Genomic DNA, 20799 nt, shown 5'->3' on the forward strand with positions numbered 1-20799 from the left:
CATCCTCATGGGGACACTGAAAATTTGCACAAAATGTAACCTGGTGGTTGCTGCCAAGTTTCATTTTACACCAAATTGGAGGACTGAGTGACTGACAGAGAGACGTTGCCTTCCTGAAAGCTGCATTCAGGAATTCAACCTTCAACATGTTGCAGACATTAGTGAGAAATGTTGTCTGTAATTTCCTCTGATGTATTCTTCAGGATGTGTTGATCAGTGACTGTCATCTCCAGGTTGCTGCTGACCTGTGACCTCCAAATCAAAACAGCTTTTGATAGCTGATAAATTAACTCCACGCGACTCAATTAAACACCAGCAACCGTGTTTTCAGTGAAGCTACACAATTAAAATGTTACTCTTGATCCAGTAAGAGCAGATATCCGTGTGTTACCCTTTAGACCATAAAGAGTACTCTTGTTTTTACCAAACAAATGCATCAACATTTTCATAAATCATTCGCATATGTCCTCCACTGTTATAGTTTAGTGTGAGCTCATCCTTTCTGAGACTGTACAGCAGGTTCCACAATTATTTGCAGCTGATCCATGTGGTAGAAAAGCACTGGATCACCATCATTCAGCATGAACATAAACTGTTTACAGCAACTCAAAATTGCATGTTTTGAATTTTAAAATAATTACTAGTTTTAACAAATGACCTTACATTCGTTGTCTTTTATTTGTGAATATCAAATTGGTGCCATATTTGTATTTGGAAACGTTTAAATAGCTTAAATTAATTGCTATCATGAGGATCGTTTATTATATTATATTCACAGTTGTGAGTAAGCAATTTCATACTGTGTTTAGTTTACTGGTGTATCAATAGTACTTTTGTTATAGTTATACTTTGTGACTTTACTTAACACTTAGCAGACCATTTTAAAGTGTTAATTAGGAAAGCATGCTTGACTGTGGAATGTCGGCAGGTCTTTTTTATTGAAGACATTTATTTGTCAAAGTAGGAAAAGCACATTTAAAAGCAGATTGCTTTAAAATGTATATTTCTAAGTGGTTTAAATGATACTATTATGTCTCAAAAATTCTGAAAGCAATTTTATTTTTTTATTTAAAACAAATTGCATTTATTTTTTCCCGAAAAAATCATATTGTTTACCAAACACCTGAGTATGTTAATATATTTCAAAGTAGATTTCTTTACGAGCACACTCTCTATACCTTCAATTCAGATTTTTCCATAAGCCAATGAAAATCTGTAGCTATAGGACAATTAGAAAAATGTTTTAAAGATTCAGAATCAAATGCTGTTAAAGATATTAGCGACTAAATATGACTACAAATATTGCATTTAATAACAATTTTTGGCCATTTGATCACACAAAAATGTGTTGATGGTTTCAAAATGAAATTAAAAACTATATTTGTACAAAACATATTCAGGTATTTGTGTTTTCTAATTTTCAGTTTCAGAATTGTCTCAGACCAACTCTCTCAACTGGTGCTTTGAAATTCCAGCTTTTTTAATCTCACAAACACATATATTTATCCATAATAATTATGCTGTTCACCATACAACATATCTCAGATAGTCTAAATGAACCAGATCCTTAACTGTAGTCAAATTGTGGTACTTTTGAGCCAAACTGTGATGTTTCCATTAACTATACACCAGAATACATACAGACATGTAACATAATAAAGGAAAACCTGAACTCTTGATCCCTAAAGTGTGGAATTCTGCTCTGTTATGGTAAATGCACCTTTTATCGTATTTCTTCACACTGTTTTGCACTGACTGAAGGGCTTTTGCAATTTCGTTGTACTTGTTGCAATGACAAATAAAGTTCTATTCTATTCTATTCTATTCTAAATAAGTAAAGTTTAATTATGCAGCACCTTTTACAGCAACAAGTCACAAAGTGCTAAAATCAGCATAGGCCCATATAAACAACAAAACAAGAGAGAGAAATCCAAAAACAAAGCAACATTAGAGCCAAAGATAGATAAGTAGTTGTATTAAAAGTAATAAGAACATACAGATTAAAAAGCTAGATTGTAGCAGGTGGGACAAAAAAACAGCTTGTTTAAAAACTGAAATAAAAGAAGTCTGAAATGACCAGTTTGGAAACACATTTATTGAGTAACACTTTTTTAGTAATACTGCAAAATAGATTTGACTGAATTCTTGTTTTATGCCAATTTTTTCATTAAACATGTTCAAGTGCACAAAAACAGCCATGGTTATCAAGCTGCTAGCAAACTTCCTCCTCACAGCAGTGTGCTGAAGAGGATCTTCATGCACGAGAGGCTTAGTCCAGTTCAGAAACAGTTTGACCATAATGTTGCAATGCCTATGATTTATTTCATAGTAAAGTGATTATAAAATGTGTATTCTATGTTTGGTCCATTTTTATGCATCAGTATCATAACGTACAGGGAAATTTAAATGCTCTAATATGTAGAAATGTGCCTTGCAAACACTAGTTTGCAGAAAAGTTTAATTAATTAGAGTTTGGGTGGACAATCTGATAGATACAAGAGTTCACTCAAAAACTCTCATAACAAATAAATGATAAAGCTGTAGCTGAAGTGCACAGTAGATATTCTGTCCTTAGCATTATGATAAATTTATCAAACCATAGCAACTTACAGTGAAACTACATGCTTGTTCAAACTGTTGCTATATTGTGGTTGTAACTCAGATGTCAAATTTGAAATATTGTTAAAGTAAGCATCCATACACACAATAATAACACATTACAATATCATGTTATTTTTGAAGGTTTTTGACTCGTCAAAGGCATAGATAAATTATAATTATTATTGTTATTATTATTATCATTAAAACAAAACAGACGGACGAAAACCTGATTGATATAGCCTTGGAGAACCTCACATTGCCACTGCTACACTACGAGAGTGAAGCATAGATATGGAGTGAAGTCCACATATCCCAGAATCCTCTGCGGCCTGCTCAACCCCTCTTAGTTTTTGCATCCGGGTCTGAGCTTCCTTTTCCTCCGTGCCTAGATGCGATGAGGACCTAGGTCTGCCAGGACCTCAGAAAAATCCGAATCCATCCTTGTAAAAGGCACCATCGAACCTCGCCAAAATGACCGAGCAGATGACAGTGAGGGGGACCCTGAAGGGCCACAGTGGATGGGTCACCCAGATCGCCACTACGCCCCAGTACCCCGACATGATTCTGTCGGCGTCCCGAGGTGAGGCTTCCCCCGCCGGTTCCGCCAACATGGCTAGCATAGCATAGCATTAGTCAACGAACTGCTCGCCTGCTCTAACGTATTAAAAACTACTGTGCTGGTGCTAAAGACAGACATGTGATACATTTAGAGCCACGTAATGTTTTATGCAGTGTTTACATTCACACATTCTCGTATATTGGGAGGTAGAAGCAGGTTAGCCAAGATGGCTAACGTTGTCTGGTGTCATCTGTAACTGTGCCGTAGATACCCACAGTCACTGTGACACGTGTAATTACATACACAGCTGGTACTGCACATGAAGTTACATGTAAAACTCTGTGTATTTGGCAGCAAACCGCTCCTAACCTTCATAAACTGATTCTGCTGACCGGATGCTGAACTGCTTTGCTTGGAAATGTACTGGCTTATTGCTAGCATTACATGCTAACGTTTAAGATACGAGCTCTTTCCTGAGTGAAATATGGATCCTAAGTTTTAAATAAATGCTGTGTTGTTGTTTTTCAGACAAGTCCATCATCATGTGGAAACTGACCCGTGATGAGACCAACTATGGCATCCCCCAGCGCTCCCTGAAGGGCCACTCTCACTTTGTAAGTGATGTTGTCATCTCCTCAGACGGACAGTTTGCCCTGTCAGGAGCCTGGGATCACACCCTCCGCCTGTGGGACCTCACCTCGTAAGTCTAAATTTTCCCTCACAACAGTCTTCTTTCAAGAAACAGTTTTCTATGTTGAGTCTCAATCAGGATAGATGATGGAGAATCCAGATGGAAAACTGCGCCTTTTAGATACTGTAGATGTCGTCTGTGGAGTGCCTCAGTTAAAACTTAATAACTTAGTGCAGTTGGAATTTTATTTAATAAAGACACTGGGTGAGGAGTAGTAGGTTTATTTATCACTGTTGTACTGTTTTGTATAGTTTCTTCTGAATATCTGACGCTGAAATGTTAGTCCATACCATCAGTTAGTTGTAGCTCTCAACTAAGGTGCACAATGACTGCATTAAGCCTTTTTTCTCTGTACTTTATTTTGGTGAAATCTAATAGACCCAGCCTAAGTTGTGTGAATCTGTCTCCATTGCTTGACCTGGCAGCAGAGCACCTTAGTTAATAATGGTTCGTATCAATGTTGGACAACATGTCTCAGCCCTAAAATCTTATTTATGACACATTTCTCCTTTCATGTCTCAAAATGCATTTTGTCAGTGCCATTAGAGTAGAAAACCCTTAAACACTTTTTGTTGTCAAGATAGCATGATCACTTTGCATTGGCAAAATAGCACTGCAAACTGCCAACCAAGGTAGTCTAAAATATCATTATGGAAATCTAAGAACTTTATTCCTCTCTTTCCCCAGCTAAAATTTTAGGACTTGAGGTTTTGTTTTAAAACTCAAAGCACACTGGAATTATATACTGTCACTTTGTTGTTATCAGTCCATGCTTACCACATTGACAGAAATTAAGTTCCAGCAAACAGTCTTATTTCCTATCAAAATCCCAACTACATAATGTAGGTGATTTTGTTTGTGTCACAAGAAATGTGTAGAGCTAATGAATGTTTTGTATTTCTCATTACCCCTAGAGAAAATTTGAAATGAAATATAGCTGTTTTTTTAGTGTGTCACTGTTACTTGAACTCAGTGTGTTCATTGGAGGCCGTAATCAACCTGAACAGTTTCTTTCATCTGTTCAGGAAGTTAACTGCTTTTGATCTGTGTTAACTCAGTGTTGTAGGTAGTAAATTGTACTTTTTCATTGTCATGCAGTTCATGCAGCCACTCTTAGTGGGCTGTGAATTCCACAGCTTTGTGCTCCAAGTCATGCTTTTCAACATTTAAGTTAGCAGTGTAAGCATATACACACGAAATCAGTTTAGAGACCAAGTTGTCTTGACTCTTGTATAGCTCTTAGTTTTAGGTATGCTCATGATTCTAAATTGGTGTTGTAAGATGTGTAGCAGTTTTGTTCATCTGAAATGTTTTCATGCTCCCCCAGTGGCCTCACTACCCGCTCATTTGTTGGGCACACCAAGGATGTTTTGAGCGTGGCTTTTTCTGCTGATAACCGTCAGATTGTGTCTGGCTCCCGAGACAAGACCATCAAGTTGTGGAACACACTCGGAGTCTGCAAGTACACCATCCAGGTGAGCCGACAACTCATGCTGCTCTCATGCAAGCTGCAGCCTCTCTTTCTGTCAGCAGCAGTAGATTGTAAATGGATTAAGGTGTTCTGTTACCTTAAATACTTTTTAGTTATTAAACAAGTGTCTTACGCTTTTTTACTGTTTTAACTTTGTATAACAGTTGGTAGATATCTAACATTGTCATGCCTTGATATGGTTGGTTGAACCTGTGGATTGTTTGGGTTTAATGCCGACAACATAACACCAAAGAAAACACTTTATTGTTAAGATTTGTTTTCCACATTGCTTGTCTGATCATAGCGATTTCTAGTGGCTGGTAAAACAACAAATTAATCATTGAAGTTGGGCAACCAGACAATCTTGCATCAAGGATTTATGTACCTCTTCATTTTGCAGGAAGAGAGCCATTCTGAGTGGGTGTCTTGCGTTCGCTTCTCCCCCAATAGCAGCAACCCCATCATTGTCTCCTGTGGTTGGGACAAGATGGTCAAGGTACGTTGTTCCTTTAGAAACCTTTTCCTCAGTTTTTCCTGACTTCTCGTCCTTGTGGTAGTAGATTAGAAAAAGTACCTGAATGAAAGTTCATCGGAATTATTTGATTTGCTGAATGATGTTTAAATAAACACTTGCATGTGTTGCCAGTGATGACAATGTTTGTGTTGCGAGCACAACCCACGTAGCTTTATATGATGGAGCTAATACCAACTGAGGTGTAACATAGTCTGCCTGTCCTTTGCTTGAAGGTGTGGAACCTGGCCAACTGCAAGCTGAAGACCAACCACATTGGCCACACTGGCTTCCTGAACACAGTGACCGTCTCTCCTGATGGCTCCCTGTGTGCATCTGGTGGAAAGGTAAGATAAAAGTTTTATTGTGCACTACTATAGTGGGGTTCTTCACATATCTCTACCAGTTCTAAACTCAGTGGAAGCCCCAGTTTAGGCCAAGTTTGCAGGTGTCAGCAGTGATGAATATTTTACATGCTCCTGTTCTACAGTGATGACAAAAGAGGCTGTTTCTGAGTGATTCCTGCACTTTAAAGAATTTGCTGAATTAGTGTTGAAGAATTCTGCAATGCATCAAACTCTGTGACTGTTAGCTGCTCAGAGTCATGTAAAGATCCTGGAAATGGTAACCAAAGCATATCTCTTCTCTTTCATTCAGGACGGCCAGGCCATGCTGTGGGACCTGAATGAGGGCAAACACCTGTACACCCTGGACAGCGGTGACACCATCAATGCCCTTTGCTTCAGCCCCAACCGTTACTGGCTCTGTGCCGCCACTGGCCCCAGCATTAAGATCTGGGTAAGACTTGATGCTAAATACATCAGGATCAGTGTATGTGGTATAAAATTAAAGATGCACCGTGAAGAACAGTGATGAAACTTCCAATGCCAACTGTACTCTTTTGATGATACCAGAGGCTGTTTCTGAGCTCCAACCTAGTCCAGTCTGTTAATTATGTAATACATTTTGATGCTTCAACTTCTGTCCTTTGTCTTTTTGTTACTTAGTAATTGCACTGCTTCTGGTCTTCTCTTCTTATGTAGGATCTGGAGGGCAAGATCATTGTGGATGAGCTGAGACAGGAAGTGATCAGCACAAACAGCAAGGCTGAACCCCCACAGTGTACTTCCCTGGCATGGTCTGCTGATGGACAGGTACAGAACATTCATTTCTGTAGGACCTTTCAGCACAGATGACTAACTAGTCCAGTCCAGTTAGTGGGTTTAGTGTCGCATCCCCGGTGATTATACCCATTCACTTTTAACTCTGATGTCCACTGGTGACAGTCCTGCAAATATGAGGGGCACTAGAAACACTTATGTATATTAGTAGACTACAAGGTAATAAAATGTGCAAATTTATAAGTTGAATTGATGACTTCTGTCCCTCTTTATTTCTTTACAGACCCTGTTTGCTGGCTACACTGACAACCTGATCAGAGTGTGGCAGGTTACTATTGGAACTCGATAAGAAGCCCTCGTTTAAGCAACTTTGAATAAAAGACTGTTTGAAAAAGAATGTGTGCGGTCTTGGTCTTAACACTGTATAAAATTGATGGTTCTAGTACACATAAAAGGTGATCAAAGGCAAAGCTTTAGCACACTTTGTATTACACTGGTGGGAAATTGGACATTTATCTTAGATCTTGAAGATACTTAACCTCTCATCTAAGAGACTTCTTCAGGATAAGAGATGAAATACCTTGAAGAGCAAAAAAAATTTAAGTCCTGTAGATTTGTATAGAAGCTTCTAGAATTACCAGCAGGGACAACAATTAATTATAAACTCCATAGCATGCATCTGCAAAAATATAGTTGAGCAAAGAAAAATAAAATGGATTATTAAAAATGAGAAGTTTGATTTACAAGAGGTCAAATTTAGATGTTAAATGTGATATGACATAACTATCAGCATAAAGTGTGTAAACAGAAGGAAACAAGGTTCCCTTATAATATGGAAGCAATATATTTAAGCAATTCATGTATAAAACTAGTCAATTACGAAAATCTGTTATTTAAACTGATGAGGCCTTTGACATACTTGGCTAAAATTTAGGCGTTGAAAAATTTTCGAATTGTCCTGCTTGTTTTGCCGTAGTCATACAACAGTATCCTAGCAACCAGAACAGAGACCCGCTGAACGTCAGGCGGTGGCTTAAACGACAAAGTAGCAGCTTTTTTTTTTTTTTCTAGAAAAACAGTTGCACATTTAAGCTACAAATAACTATTGGCGACACGTAGTGTTTCGTATAACCCCGGTGTTGTTAACAAATACTACCAAACAGTGCTTCGTTGACGGGTTCCATAGTAATTGTAGCAACAGGTTACATTAGCTTGTATGAGCTAATGTTAGCATCCAGGTGCAGATGGAGCAAACTTCACACCCTCGTATTTATGTAGAAAGAACACTGGCCATTATCAAACCAGATGCCATTCACAGAGCTGAGGAGATTGAAGATGTTATCCTCAAGTCGGGCTTTACCATCTTGCAGGTCAGTGCAAAAGTCTTAATACAAAATATAGCGTTGAGTACAACAGCATGAACGTCTGTACTATTTTGGATCCTGCTAGGAAGGGGTTGATCCAACTGATAACTTTTAGGGCTCTAAAGTGCAATTATTTTTTATTATTAAAAATGCAACTCTGCAATGAAGTTATTTCTCTGGTTGTGTGCATAGCTTGATTCCTACAATGTTGAAATTATTGCCTTTTTTTGTATTGGCTGACGTGTAACAAGTGTAGTTTAGAATGAGGCAAAAAAAAAGAGAGAAACGGTCGCCATTATATAGTTTGTCCACGAGAGGGCATTGGCAATATCCTGGCAATAATGCAGAGTATTGTCGAATTGATGGCAGTACTGAACGATTTATTTTACCACTTTGTCAAACCCTTACGTAAAAATTTGATTTGTAGCACAAAGTAATCTAGACAGAAGTAATCAGCCCCTAAATAAAAGATATGCAAATTTGTTGGCATTTCCGATTTAAGTGTTCAAAAGTTGTATGTTTGTCAAATAGTGCAGTTTTCTCCAGATTTTAAAATTAAGTCATGCCACTTTATAGATCAGTTATTAAGGACTCAATGACACTCCCTCACCAGACTGTAAAAATTAATCTGAGCCATATGCAGAGTCATGATAACTTTGTTTGGTTCATCTTGCTACTCATTTCACCACAATGTCCAATACTTAATCCCTGTTCAAGAAGCGGAAGGTGCAGCTGAGTCCAGAGCAGTGCAGCGACTTCTATGCAGACCGGTATGGAAAGCTCTTCTTTCCCAACTTGACAGCCTTTATGAGTTCTGGCCCCATCCTGGCCTTGACACTGGCTTGCGACAATGCTGTTGACCACTGGAAGTCCATCATAGGCCCTGTCAACAGCAGCAAGGCCAGAGAAACTCACCCAGATTGGTCAGTCCTACACATTTATAAATATATTCACGTGGTATGCATTTGTATTACATGATGGGCATTTCTGTATTTCATGGAAGGCTGATCGTGCAAAGTGTGGTGTGCTTACTAATCAGCCTGTGATTGTTCTCGTCAAATAACTCAAGACATGCTAATGCATCAAATGTCTGCTTAGAAACAAAATATCCAAAATAGATACTTGTACTTTTTTTAAAAATCAATTTTCCTACCCAAATATAAGTTCTGCAGATGTTCCATATACAGTATATTATGTGACTATGCCCACATTATGGTGTCACAGTAAATGCATATTTCTGCTCCCATGGCCCTGAACCTTTGATCACTTGTTGGATCAAACATTATATTTATTCACATTATTAATTCACAATATTTGATTATGATTCTCTATTACGATGCATCGTAAATAGTTAACTGTGCCCTTTGAGTATGGACCATCCCATGACTTGATCTCAAAATGTTTTATCTTACATAGGGGTAAAGCTCTCCACTATGATAAGGTTGGCACTCATAAATTAATATGCTGTATTTTTCTCCCAGCCTTAGAGCTAAATATGGCACTTCCGACCTGAAAAATGCACTACATGGTAGCGAATCATTTGACGCAGCTGTGAGGGAGATCAAATTCATGTTCCCAAACTGTAAGTATCTCACAGATGCTGTTGTTCATGTAGAAATTAACTTAATGCTTACAATTCACGCAGCTTTCTCTGTCTATAGCTGTAATTGAGCCGTTTCCTTCACGGGAATCAACCAGAGAATACCTGAGCAGGTATGTAAACCCAGTTCTGCAATGTGGACTTACCGAGCTCTGCAAGGAAAAGCCGCTCAACCCCTGTGTAAGTCATTTATCAATATGTCAAAATACACAACTTTGTTTGCTAGCTGCTTACAATATGGCTGTTGAACATTACTGTTACCATGTTGATTGCTGGTGTTGAGTTTTGGCTGACTTCTCCCTGCATTATCCTGCACTTTCAATAGATTTGGCTTGCTGACTGGCTGATTAAAAACAATCCAAACAGTCCTCAAATATGTGATGGAGCCATTGTAGAAGAGCAAGAGTGACAAGAGAGGAACAGGGAAAAAGAAAGACGAATAAATAATACATAATTTCTATTTTGTTTTTCTTTTTTGATAAATTCATTTGAAATAAAATCAATTTTAAAAACTGTTTATCTGTTTTGTTTGTTTTCTGGTATCATAATTTCCTGGTAAATCAACCAGTAAGCTGAAACATCTGCACTTGATAAAGTGAACATGGTTATACTGAAATAAATTGGATAAAATGTATGACCTCCTTTGAGATGAGAACATTAACTAGGTTGGACTAGATAATGTAATTTGGTTTACCTGCAATGACCTGCTTCTTATCTGACTCTTCCTCTGGAAATGGTTTGCAAACACAAAATGTACTATTATTAAAGTGCCTTTTTGAACATGTGGATGATTAATAAATATGTTGCAGAATGTACCTAGTAGATTATTTCAGTTGGTTGAATGAGTGTCATGTGTTTAAATGGCAGCTAAGAGAGTGACTATATAGAAAGATTATTTGAAGTATAGTTCCAATAATAGCATCTTGTTTGTTTTGGGGGTTTTTGACAGTTTTTCAACAATCAGATTAACCCTTTTTTGAGGGAAAGCTGTAAATGTTTGCTTGGACCCAATGTTTCAAGGCCATTTTGTTCTATGGTATCTAACTATGCTTGTAGCTTTGTATGTATGTCTTAGTTGAGTAAAAAGAGGACAATGATAGTATGAAGTAAAGGACTGGTAGGTATAAAACAAGTAAGAGATGGAAGAATGATTAAGTGTGTTTCTTTGTATCAAACAGAGCAAAACATGCCACTTACTCAAAACTGTATATGCAGAATCAATAGACTGTGTACACAAAGAAAGATTTTTGTCTACTTTTGTTGATGCTCTGAAATTGCCTACACAAAAAACACCTGCACTGAAACAACAGGTCAAAGAAATGAAAATGAGTGTCTGATACATGTAATAAAGGATGTTAAAAGTGAATAGAAACTAGTGCAAATTGTGCAGGTCCTAGTGATAGGAATAAATACAGTTATGAACTGGTATGTAACATACAGTATATACAGTGGTTCAGGGTTAGTGATTAAAAAACGTGCTATTCCTGCTATAGAGTGATTTCATTCTTCATCGGAGTGATGGTCTGGGAGAAGAAAGACGTACAGGATGGCAGTACAAATGGAAGTGATGGCTTCGTTAATTACTTGAAAGTCCCGAACAAAACCTGATTTCGAAACTATCGCCATGGTACCTGTTGTACCATGGCGATGTCTTTATTAATAGTATCTCTTTTATTTTGTGCACGTCCAGCATTTGTTTTTAAAATATATTTTCACAGAAGCCCCTTGCACCCAATAATGTACATGCAGGGACACTATGGTTTACATTTTTCGACAACGTCCACACACTGTCTCGGTGATTCTGTTGTGTTTGACGACATTTTTTGTCAGATTCCGTTAATTTGAATGAAATCGGTTGCAACATGTCGCACACGGTTGCAGCACACCGGTATGGTTATTTAATTCAGCTGTGTCCAGTTGAAATTGCCGAGCATGAACACATCATTTTCAGAAGCAGAAAAGGTACTCAGAGTTCCTTCCTGTGTTCTGGGGGCGTCAACGTCTCCTTGTCAAAAAAAAAGGAAAAGAGTGTCCTGGGTCTCGTCTCTGATTGGACGAAACAGTGAACGACAGCAGCAATTGTCCAATCAGCTGACTCCTCCGCAGAAATGTCGTTTTTTTCTGCCGGTTCTAGAAAACCAACCACGAGTTGTCGTCGTGTGGGAGAATCCATCTTGAAGAGAGCTCTCCGGTTGTGTGACCAGTAAGCAGATTTTTTTTGTACTTCTTTAGCCTGTTTTTTCATTAGGTTGTCACGTAAGTAGTAAGATTCTTGTAGTCATTTGATGTTTTTTTCTGGTACATGTGGATGAAATTTGTGTAATTGTTTTAAAAATGTACACATATATCGCGGCCAGGTCGGCCTCTGAATTACGTAACTGCGCATTTGAGTTGTCCGGTCTCGGTTTATCAGTGCGATACAGATGGTTACAACTTTTCTAATCTGTCCCTGTAGCAGGCATGTGTCTAGATATTGGTTGTTTATCATGTTGTGAAAGCACACTGTTGCCATTTCCCGGCTCTCGTCAACAAATAGGGTTCTGCACGAATGTATGGAACGCGTTAGCGGCGGCCAAAATGGTGGGAAATGCACGTATTGGCGCCGTGTAAATGGCGAAGCGTGTACGGCATGACAGATTATATAACCGCCGCAATTTCATAACTTAATTGTTATTTTTTTCCTTCGTGTGCTCAGGCGTAATCGTACAAAATGTCTGAGGCAGAGCAGCAGTACATGGAAACATCAGAAAACGGCCACGAAGTCGACGATGATTTTAACGGAGCCGGCCACACCGAGGAGGGGAACGACGACAGCGCCGTGAATGACTGCGGAGAGGGAGCAGGGCCCGACGCCGACGAGAATTCGCAAAACGGCGGCACGGAGGGCGGCCAGATCGACGCAAGCAAAGGCGAGGAGGATGCGGGGTGAGTTTTTTTTTTTTCTAAAATGGCTTGGTGTTTCAGGAAACGGTTAGTCACAATAAGCACCGGCGGTTTGCCATGTTTCTTTGTTCAGCCGGCCTTTTGTTGGCGCCATGTGCAGAGCGGAGGGGGGATGGGCGCTACAGCAGGGATTACATGTAGCACGTAATGGTTTATGAAAAACCATACATACGAGGCGTCAGATCTGCTCGTATTGTGGAAATGTTCAGTTTTTTGAGTTGTAAAAAAAAAAAAAAGCTCGAAGCCTCTGCAGCCTGCCCCCTACGTCACTGAGTCAACAGATGTACTGGAATAGTGTGTACATAGAGTATATTTACACCCCCTCTCCTGCCCTGCACCACCCCCCACCGCCATGACATGAAGCTGGTGTAGGGGTGCTGCTAAACATGTCCCTCTGTCTGTGCGCAGGAAAATGTTCGTTGGTGGTCTCAGCTGGGACACAAGCAAGAAGGATCTCAAGGATTACTTCTCTAAATTTGGCGAGGTGACGGATTGCACCATCAAGATGGACCAGGCAACGGGCCGATCAAGAGGCTTTGGCTTCATTCTCTTCAAAGATGCTGCCAGCGTAGACAAGGTGAGCAAGTAGAGCAACTGTTTCAGAGTTTAAAGAGCTCCAAGGTATTTACAATGTGGGGGAATTTTAATTGTTTTCTTGTTACTTTAGGTTCTTGAACAGAAGGAGCACAGGCTAGATGGCCGACAGATTGACCCCAAGAAAGCCATGGCCATGAAGAAGGATCCAGTCAAGAAAATCTTCGTGGGAGGCCTTAACCCTGACACTTCAAAGGAAGTAATTCAGGAGTACTTTGGGACCTTTGGAGAGGTATCACATTCAGTTGATTTGGCATTGCATTGAAGAATTCATTATGATGTTGGCTGCTTAAAAACTCGTTTTCATCTTTTATAGATTGAGACCATTGAGCTTCCACAAGATCCAAAGACAGAGAAGAGGAGGGGATTCGTATTTATCACATATAAAGAAGAGGCTCCTGTTAAGAAGGTCATGGAGAAGAAGTACCACAACGTTGGTGGAAGCAAGGTAATACTGCAGTGCACACTGGAAGACAAGTGAAATAGATTTTATTTTTTTTTTAAACTACTTAGATTTGTGAATTTTGCATTTCACATTTAAAGGCAATGTGCTCATTTGTGTTTTTACAGTGTGAAATTAAAATAGCCCAGCCCAAAGAGGTTTACCTGCAGCAGCAGTATGGCGCCCGTGGATACGGAGGACGCGGCAGGGGCCGTGGAGGTAAGCACCTTTTGCATGTATACCGGTAGAGCATTTACACTCAGTGATAGACTTGAATATGTGTATCTGCTTGGATTGTGTGTGCTGTAGAGTTGTGACAAAAGCCTCACCTGTTGTTTCTAGGCCAGGGCCAGAACTGGAATCAAGGCTACAACAACTACTGGAACCAAGGATACAACCAGAACTATGGTTATGGACAGCAAAGCTACGGATATGGCGGCTATGGCAACTATGACTACTCTGCTGGTTATTACGGCTATGGGGGTGGCTACGATTACAGTAAGCGATAAGTGCCCCCAGGGAAAGAAACTGAATGAGAGAAACTTTATTTTCTTGGTCCTCCTTGTTGTACAGAAGAACTCAGTCCCTTTTTCTCTTGTCCTCCAGACCAGGGCAATACAAGCTATGGGAAAACTCCAAGACGTGGAGGCCACCAGAGTAGCTACAAGCCATACTGATCACACGTAGTGCAGGTATGCATTTTTGCATCATCCGTGGTAGTATGAGAACATAGCTGTAACCATTAGTGCCTTTTGACCCCAAAGATCTCCATCTACTCTAAATCCATTCAAGCATTGTGGTGGGGTTAGGGTAGGGCGTGTTGTGGGGTCTGGGATCATTAAAGATGGATTCATTCCACCTGTCAGCCATCTTAAGATGCATCTCTACAAAGACTACTTGATCAATAAGGATTGAGTTGGTGGTGGTTGAGAACAAGAATAAGGACCGTTTCACCTCTCACCAGGGTGCCAGGTGTATTAGCTAGCGGTCGTGTCCCCCCCCTGCCCGCCCCCAAAGTTTGTCTGTCCATTCACTGACCTGTCAAACTCATTCATGCACCTGTCTGTCTTTGTGTAACTGCATGCCACATTTGGTTTATTCTCAGTAACGTTAAGCACCGTGTTTTTCTCTTAAGGTCTAAAGTAAATAAGAAAAAGAGATCCATGGTCTGACCACAGCGAACATGGGCTCTGGCTTTTCCTTTGGAGTTGGCAGAAATTTGGACTCATGCTCCATTTGTACAGATCAAGTGAGGAACTGGGGAAGCAAATGTCACTTTTCCACTTTTTATTTTATATTGTTTTGTGTCCATTTACATTTCCAGTGATGGAAGTGTTATTTTTACTGTACTTTTTGGTACCTTTTTGAATCTAATGTATTGTATGGTTGTATTTTTACATGTCTACTGGATTTACAGACAAGCAGGAGCAAGAGCTTTTAAAGCTCGCAAATAAAACAATTATGCTTTTGTTTTCTTTTGGTGTTTCTAGATCTTTAGTTTTTTTATCCCATGCTGAGTGTTGGATGCGAGTTGCATGGCTTCAGATGTGGGGTGAGGTAAAATAAGGGATTTAAACTAATCAAAGGGTTCTTTGTAAGTGTGTCAAGTGAATGTTTGGAGATGACCATTGTAGACGAAGACAACCAGCATCTTTTGTTTTTTTGTTTTGTTTTTTTGTTTTGGCTTTTAAGGAGATTCTTCCCCCATCATGTCTGCAATTTTAAGTGGCTTTACTAGTGTTATTCAACTCAACGCAAGCCTGTTAATGTAAGAGGGTAATCCCTCTCTCACTGGAAACTCATTCCTCTAGTGTCTTGGGCAAATTGGTAGAAATAAACTTTTGGTTTATATTACACTTGGATCTTTTTGTTATTATTTGTAAAGTTAATGTTAAATGTTTTGTACTGTTAAATGGCTTGCTTGTTTTGTCTCAAGTAATGTTAACATCTCTACGGATGCCTCTATGGAAAGCTGTGGCAGAGGGCTTCACTACCTGCAGGATAACTGGCTGAATGTTAATACCCACCCCACTAGATGTGAAACAGCAATACTTGAGCATTATTGTGAATGTGTCTACGAGTTAAAGCTAGTGGTCTGGTAAGTGCTTAAATGAACCATACTGTGTTTTGAGAACATGTTGCTGATTGGTATTTAAGTTGAGGCTCTTCGGTCAAGTGCAGCTGTGGGTAAAAACTTATGAGTCAAGATTAAAAATGTCAACTGTTTATTAGTTCCTTGAGTTTAAAAAAAAAAGGATTTTCTTTAGTGTCATATTAGGATCTTTTGGTATGTACATTCATCTTCCAGGTGCTAACAATGTGCTGCAGCTAGCATCACTTAATGGTCGATCGGCTTGTTATCACAGATTGTATCGTCTACCAAAATGGCACTGAACAGCTGGAAGAAAGCATTTACAATGACATTTCAGTTTAATTTGGTATACTTTGCAATGAATTAAAGCGTAGACCTTTAAATGCCATTGTTTAAAATCCACTGTTGCTGATCTTTAATACATAATGCCCTGAAAGGCTGCTGTTACAAGTCACAAAACAGTGAGTCCCCCACAGTGATCAGTGTTGAGTAGAAGGAGGCAACATGTTCTGTCAAGTGAAATGGAGCTGTTCGATCTACTGGAGCCTATAGTCTAAATACTCATATCTCTACCTCTGATCGTCATGAATGTGATCACCTTATAATGTCTGATGCAATTAAAAGTTTTCTACAGGTTTGGCAAACCTTAGATGTCTTCCTTTTCCAGTTTGAGGTCACTGGCTTTCATGTCTGAAAGAAAAAGGGATTTTAATTCACTATGCGGCACCTAAATGACAAATACGTGAAATGAACTGTTCAAAGGCATCTTTCATAGTTAAAAGAAATCTGCTGGTATGACAAAGTGCTACGTGTCAAGTGGATGGCATGTGTTTGTGGAACTAACCTGTGAGGATGCCATCAATGCATTGTACCACCAGTTCTGCATCCTCCATGCTGAAGCACATCGGAGGCTTAAACTTCACGACACTTTCCCAGGGGCCATCTGTACTGACACAGATTTGGTGCTCTTCCTTCAACCTAATATGAAGAGTACATCGAGTTGAATCACAGCACATGATGTTGTAGACACTGCATACACAAAAATCAAGTTATAGGCAGTATCCTTTTTCATTGAAGGCAGCACTAGCAGTGCAATCCCACACCTTTTCACCAGCCGTGCTGCTGATTCTGTGGCAGGACTCTTCTTCTCTTTGTCTGTAACCAGCTCAAGTCCCACAAACAGTCCGACACCTCTGTAAAAAATGGAGGGGGAAATGTCTTGGAGCATTTTACGTATTTATTATTTGGGTAAAGCAGGGTTAAAGAAGCACATTTATTCTGGACTCTGCTCAGGCTCCATGTGCCCACGTCCACACAGGTGTTTTCAGTGACTGATTTGACCACTTGAGGTTGAAGCGAGTTATGCTAGAAATTTGCAGATGTCAATAAGTGCTGAATGAAGAGCATGGTCCAGCTTGAAAAAAAAGGTATACCTTTATGTGACATGCAGTAAAACCTGTCATTCTTCTGCTCTTACATCCCCATATATGTAATGTCTGTGTTTTCTCAGGTTGCATGTTTTTTGGCTCTTGAGCACATCTTGCTGGTGGCTGTATACATACATTCCAAGCTCCAAAAAAAAACCTTTGTATTTGAGTGTAGCCACTTTGTTTTAACCATAACAGTTGCAAAAAACACTCACAAAACCAGAGATGTCAATTCAGCCCATGACATGCTCACAAAAAACTTGACAAGATAACCTTTACTTATCCCACAGTGGACATTTACAGTGATACAGCAGCAAAGGGGACAGAAACAAGAAAACAAGTAATATACGCAAGTGCTGTTGATAATATACAGATTATTCTACATGTAGAAAATGTACATATTACAAAGATTCTTCTAAATGTGGAAAATAATATTTCACAGGGTTAGTCTCTATGTAGAAAAACACTGATATCACACTGAATCTGTCCAATACCAGATCAGTGAAAACACCTGTGTGAATGTTTCAGTAGGGTGTAGGAGAAATTTACTTAGTGTGGCAGCAAACTGGTCTCAGATGACAGCTAATTAATGGTCAGACTACTCTTATTTATTATTACTTGTGTGGACTCTGAGAAAATAACGCTACTCTGACTTTGAAGAGCCTGAGTGTACAAGTCAAGGCATTCTTACCTGACATCACCAATGATTTCATGGCGTGTTTGTAGTTTTGCAAGCAAATCTTTGAGATGTCCTCCCACCCTGATGGCATTTCCTCTTAGATCCTCCTCCTCTATCACATCGAGGACTGCCATTCCAATTGCACAGGACACTGGGTTCCCTCCGAACTGCATGAAGTTGGAAAGAAAATAACTTATCTTGATAATATGAATGCTCAAACAGCAGTAGTACATAAAAGAGAACATCACAAGAAATGACACTAAGTTTGAAAAAAACATAATTTTTACCGTTGTATCTTGAAAAACTATCCTCATGGAACTTAATCAGTTCTGTGTTGAAATATTTGACTTAATTATAATTATAAAAGTGCATCATTTAGACTTGTCCTCTAATTTGGCTGTCTTTGCAAGTGGGAAAAGTTAGAAATGATGCGTTAATAAATATGCTACGGCTGTTGTGTAGTTACCGTATTGAAGTACTCCACTCCGTTGTCTGTGAAAGCTCTGGCTATCTCGGCAGTAGTTACCACACATGACAGCGGATGTCCATTGCCCATCGGTTTGCCCATTGTCACTATGTCGGGACAGAAATCCTCTCCCTGCAGCTGAAAACCCAGAAATGATGTCCCACACGTCCGAACCCCGTCTGCACCTCATCAGCCACAAACACTCCACCAGCTGAGCGCACATATCTGTGGAGAGTATGAGAGAGAGACGCATCACACCACTGTTGTTGTAAATGCATCGATACAAAAACAATAACCAGAAAACTGAATCACTACTCACTCTGCAACTTTGTTTGAGTATCCTTGGGGCAAGATGATCTGTCCTCCAACACTTGGCAACGATTCAGCAAAGAAAGCGGAGATCTATAGGAAAAAATGTAAAAAAAGAAAAACAAGCCACATAAATGCCATGTACTAGTTGTGTGTGTTTTTTACAGACCTATTCCATGTGTTTTTGTGTAGTGATGAGAGTTTTGAATGTCACAGATTTTATGAAAGCTGCATGGATCCATGTTAAAATGTACCTTACGGCCTTTGCTGTGCACCTCCTCTATTAGGTCTTTAACCGTATCAGCATAAGCTTGTCCAGGATTGGGGTGACCTTCTTGGTAGATTCCTCTGTAGGTGTCTGGTAAGGGTGCCTGGGAGGACGAGATGCCGTTTTTGAGATAAGCAAGAGTCCACTGTTGGTTAGCGCTTTGTGCATTGATAGTTATGTAACGTTACACACCACATGAACCCATTCTTTCTGTCCCGCCAGTTTCCGGAACTTGTAAGGACTAATGTCGATGAGGGACATTAGATGTCCATGGTAAGCACTAGTGTAGAGGGAGAGTTTATTGTAATTGAAAAGCAAGTGTATTGTCAGCGGGGGAAGGTATTGCATAGGAACACAGTACTTACTGGTCAATCACTATGACATCCTCATGTTGGGTGTACTGCTGGGCCAAGCGCAAGGCAAGATCGTTGGCCTCTGAACTGTCAGAAACAAGACATTGAGTCGCTTAAAGATCCAATAATGTACCCCTTTTCAGCAGAATGTGTTTTATAATTTATCAGCTCAAATACCATTAACATGACTGTATGACACTTGGTTTTAACCCTGTTCTACACAGGCTACAGATGAACTACTGCAGTCGCTGCCCCCTTCAGGAAGAAGACTCTGCGTCTGTGATTGACAACTGACACAGGCATGATTGAGTGTGTAAGAGCAGGACTTTCTGTCACTGGCTAACTTACTCTCGGAGCGATCATTTTACGTAGAAATATTCATAGGACAGCCGCTGTTTTGTCATGTATGTTGAGTTTGTCAGTAGTTATAAAATCAGTTGTTCAGCGGTGTAGAGCGTGGCTGCTGGTTAACACGCTGTCTCAACCTACAGCTTCATACTTTCATACTAAAAGTACGTAAACTCTGCATGAAGACTCTTCCATTCACCTTTGCAGCCAACAGAGGAACATTTAGTGTGTTTTTCTGGTGACAGAAGCAGCTCTGGAATGTAAACAACCTGGCAAAGTGAGAGGTGGCAGCTCTTTGTGGATGGCTTACCTAACAAGCAGAGGGTAGTGAGGCTGCAGGATTATGCAAAGTTTAATTACACAATTATGGGTGTGCTTACTTTTACATAGCAGTTGAGTAATTATTTTTCTTGGCTCATAAACCTTGGAGGATAACTAGTTTTGGTGGGACACTTCTTCATATCTGCACTGGTTTTAGTTGCAGAACAACCACAAAACTGTAAAAGTGGACTTTCACCATAATATACATTTAAGGAATACACTTCTGTAGGGTTGTGGGTGTGTTAAACAGTAATACTCACCCGGAGTTAACAAATAGAAGACACACAGTCTCTCGGGCAGGGTGGCAGCCAGGCGGTCTGCATACAGGACTATGTTGTCATGCAGGAAACGTGAATTTGTGTTCAGGAGCTCCATTTGTGCTGCTGCAGCCTTTGTAATGCGGGGGTGACAGTGACCAACTGTACAAAATATACAAACATGTTATTAAAAAATGACTGCCACTAAGAAGCAGGATTCTGGATGTTTTAAAGGTAACAAGATGGACTATGTACTGAAGTGAATTATACCGTGATGGACATTGCTGATGCAGTCCAGATAGCGCTTCCCATTTTCATCGAATAGATACTGTCCTCTTGCTCTTACTATCTTCACAGGATCTTCCGAATAAAACAACCGCAG

General features: G+C 39.7%; 4 protein-coding genes across 5 annotated transcripts; 3 read left to right on the plus strand and 1 right to left on the minus strand.

Annotated features, from left to right (window-relative positions):
- Nucleotides 1-2957: 2957 nt before the first annotated feature.
- Nucleotides 2958-7351, plus strand: rack1 (receptor for activated C kinase 1). Its single transcript, XM_022189530.2, has 8 exons — nt 2958-3181; nt 3689-3860; nt 5179-5326; nt 5723-5818; nt 6070-6180; nt 6491-6631; nt 6877-6987; nt 7238-7351. Exons 1-8 carry the CDS (start codon nt 3073-3075, stop codon nt 7301-7303), a joined length of 954 nt encoding a protein of 317 aa, XP_022045222.1. The 5' UTR covers nt 2958-3072; the 3' UTR covers nt 7304-7351.
- A 529-nt stretch (nt 7352-7880) lies between these two features.
- nme5 (NME/NM23 family member 5) lies at nt 7881-10433 on the plus strand. The gene is made up of 5 exons (XM_022189535.2): nt 7881-8324; nt 9036-9241; nt 9800-9900; nt 9980-10098; nt 10244-10433. Exons 1-5 carry the CDS (start codon nt 8199-8201, stop codon nt 10325-10327), a joined length of 636 nt encoding a protein of 211 aa, XP_022045227.1. The 5' UTR covers nt 7881-8198; the 3' UTR covers nt 10328-10433.
- A 1537-nt stretch (nt 10434-11970) lies between these two features.
- Nucleotides 11971-15751, plus strand: hnrnpaba (heterogeneous nuclear ribonucleoprotein A/Ba). 2 transcript variants are annotated; one of them, XM_022189534.2, is made up of 9 exons: nt 11971-12121; nt 12614-12843; nt 13270-13438; nt 13529-13687; nt 13772-13903; nt 14026-14116; nt 14240-14395; nt 14504-14589; nt 15033-15751. In XM_022189534.2, exons 2-8 carry the CDS (start codon nt 12629-12631, stop codon nt 14572-14574), a joined length of 993 nt encoding a protein of 330 aa, XP_022045226.1. In that variant the 5' UTR covers nt 11971-12121; nt 12614-12628; the 3' UTR covers nt 14575-14589; nt 15033-15751. The 2 variants fall into 2 exon arrangements, with proteins under 2 accessions (XP_022045226.1, XP_051810208.1); XM_051954248.1 differs by having other exon boundaries at nt 12036-12174.
- A 354-nt stretch (nt 15752-16105) lies between these two features.
- Nucleotides 16106-20600, minus strand: LOC110948131 (5-phosphohydroxy-L-lysine phospho-lyase). The gene is given in 12 exon segments (XM_051954714.1): nt 16106-16679; nt 16834-16967; nt 17093-17182; nt 18108-18262; nt 18562-18707; nt 18710-18786; nt 18881-18963; nt 19125-19241; nt 19331-19418; nt 19504-19578; nt 20421-20477; nt 20581-20600. Coding segments are annotated over 12 exon segments (1086 nt in total). The 3' UTR covers nt 16106-16635.
- Between the last annotated feature and the right edge of the window lie 199 nt (nt 20601-20799).

This window comes from Acanthochromis polyacanthus, chromosome 10 (genome assembly GCF_021347895.1).
Source record: "Acanthochromis polyacanthus isolate Apoly-LR-REF ecotype Palm Island chromosome 10, KAUST_Apoly_ChrSc, whole genome shotgun sequence".
NCBI lineage: Eukaryota > Metazoa > Chordata > Actinopteri > Pomacentridae > Acanthochromis > Acanthochromis polyacanthus.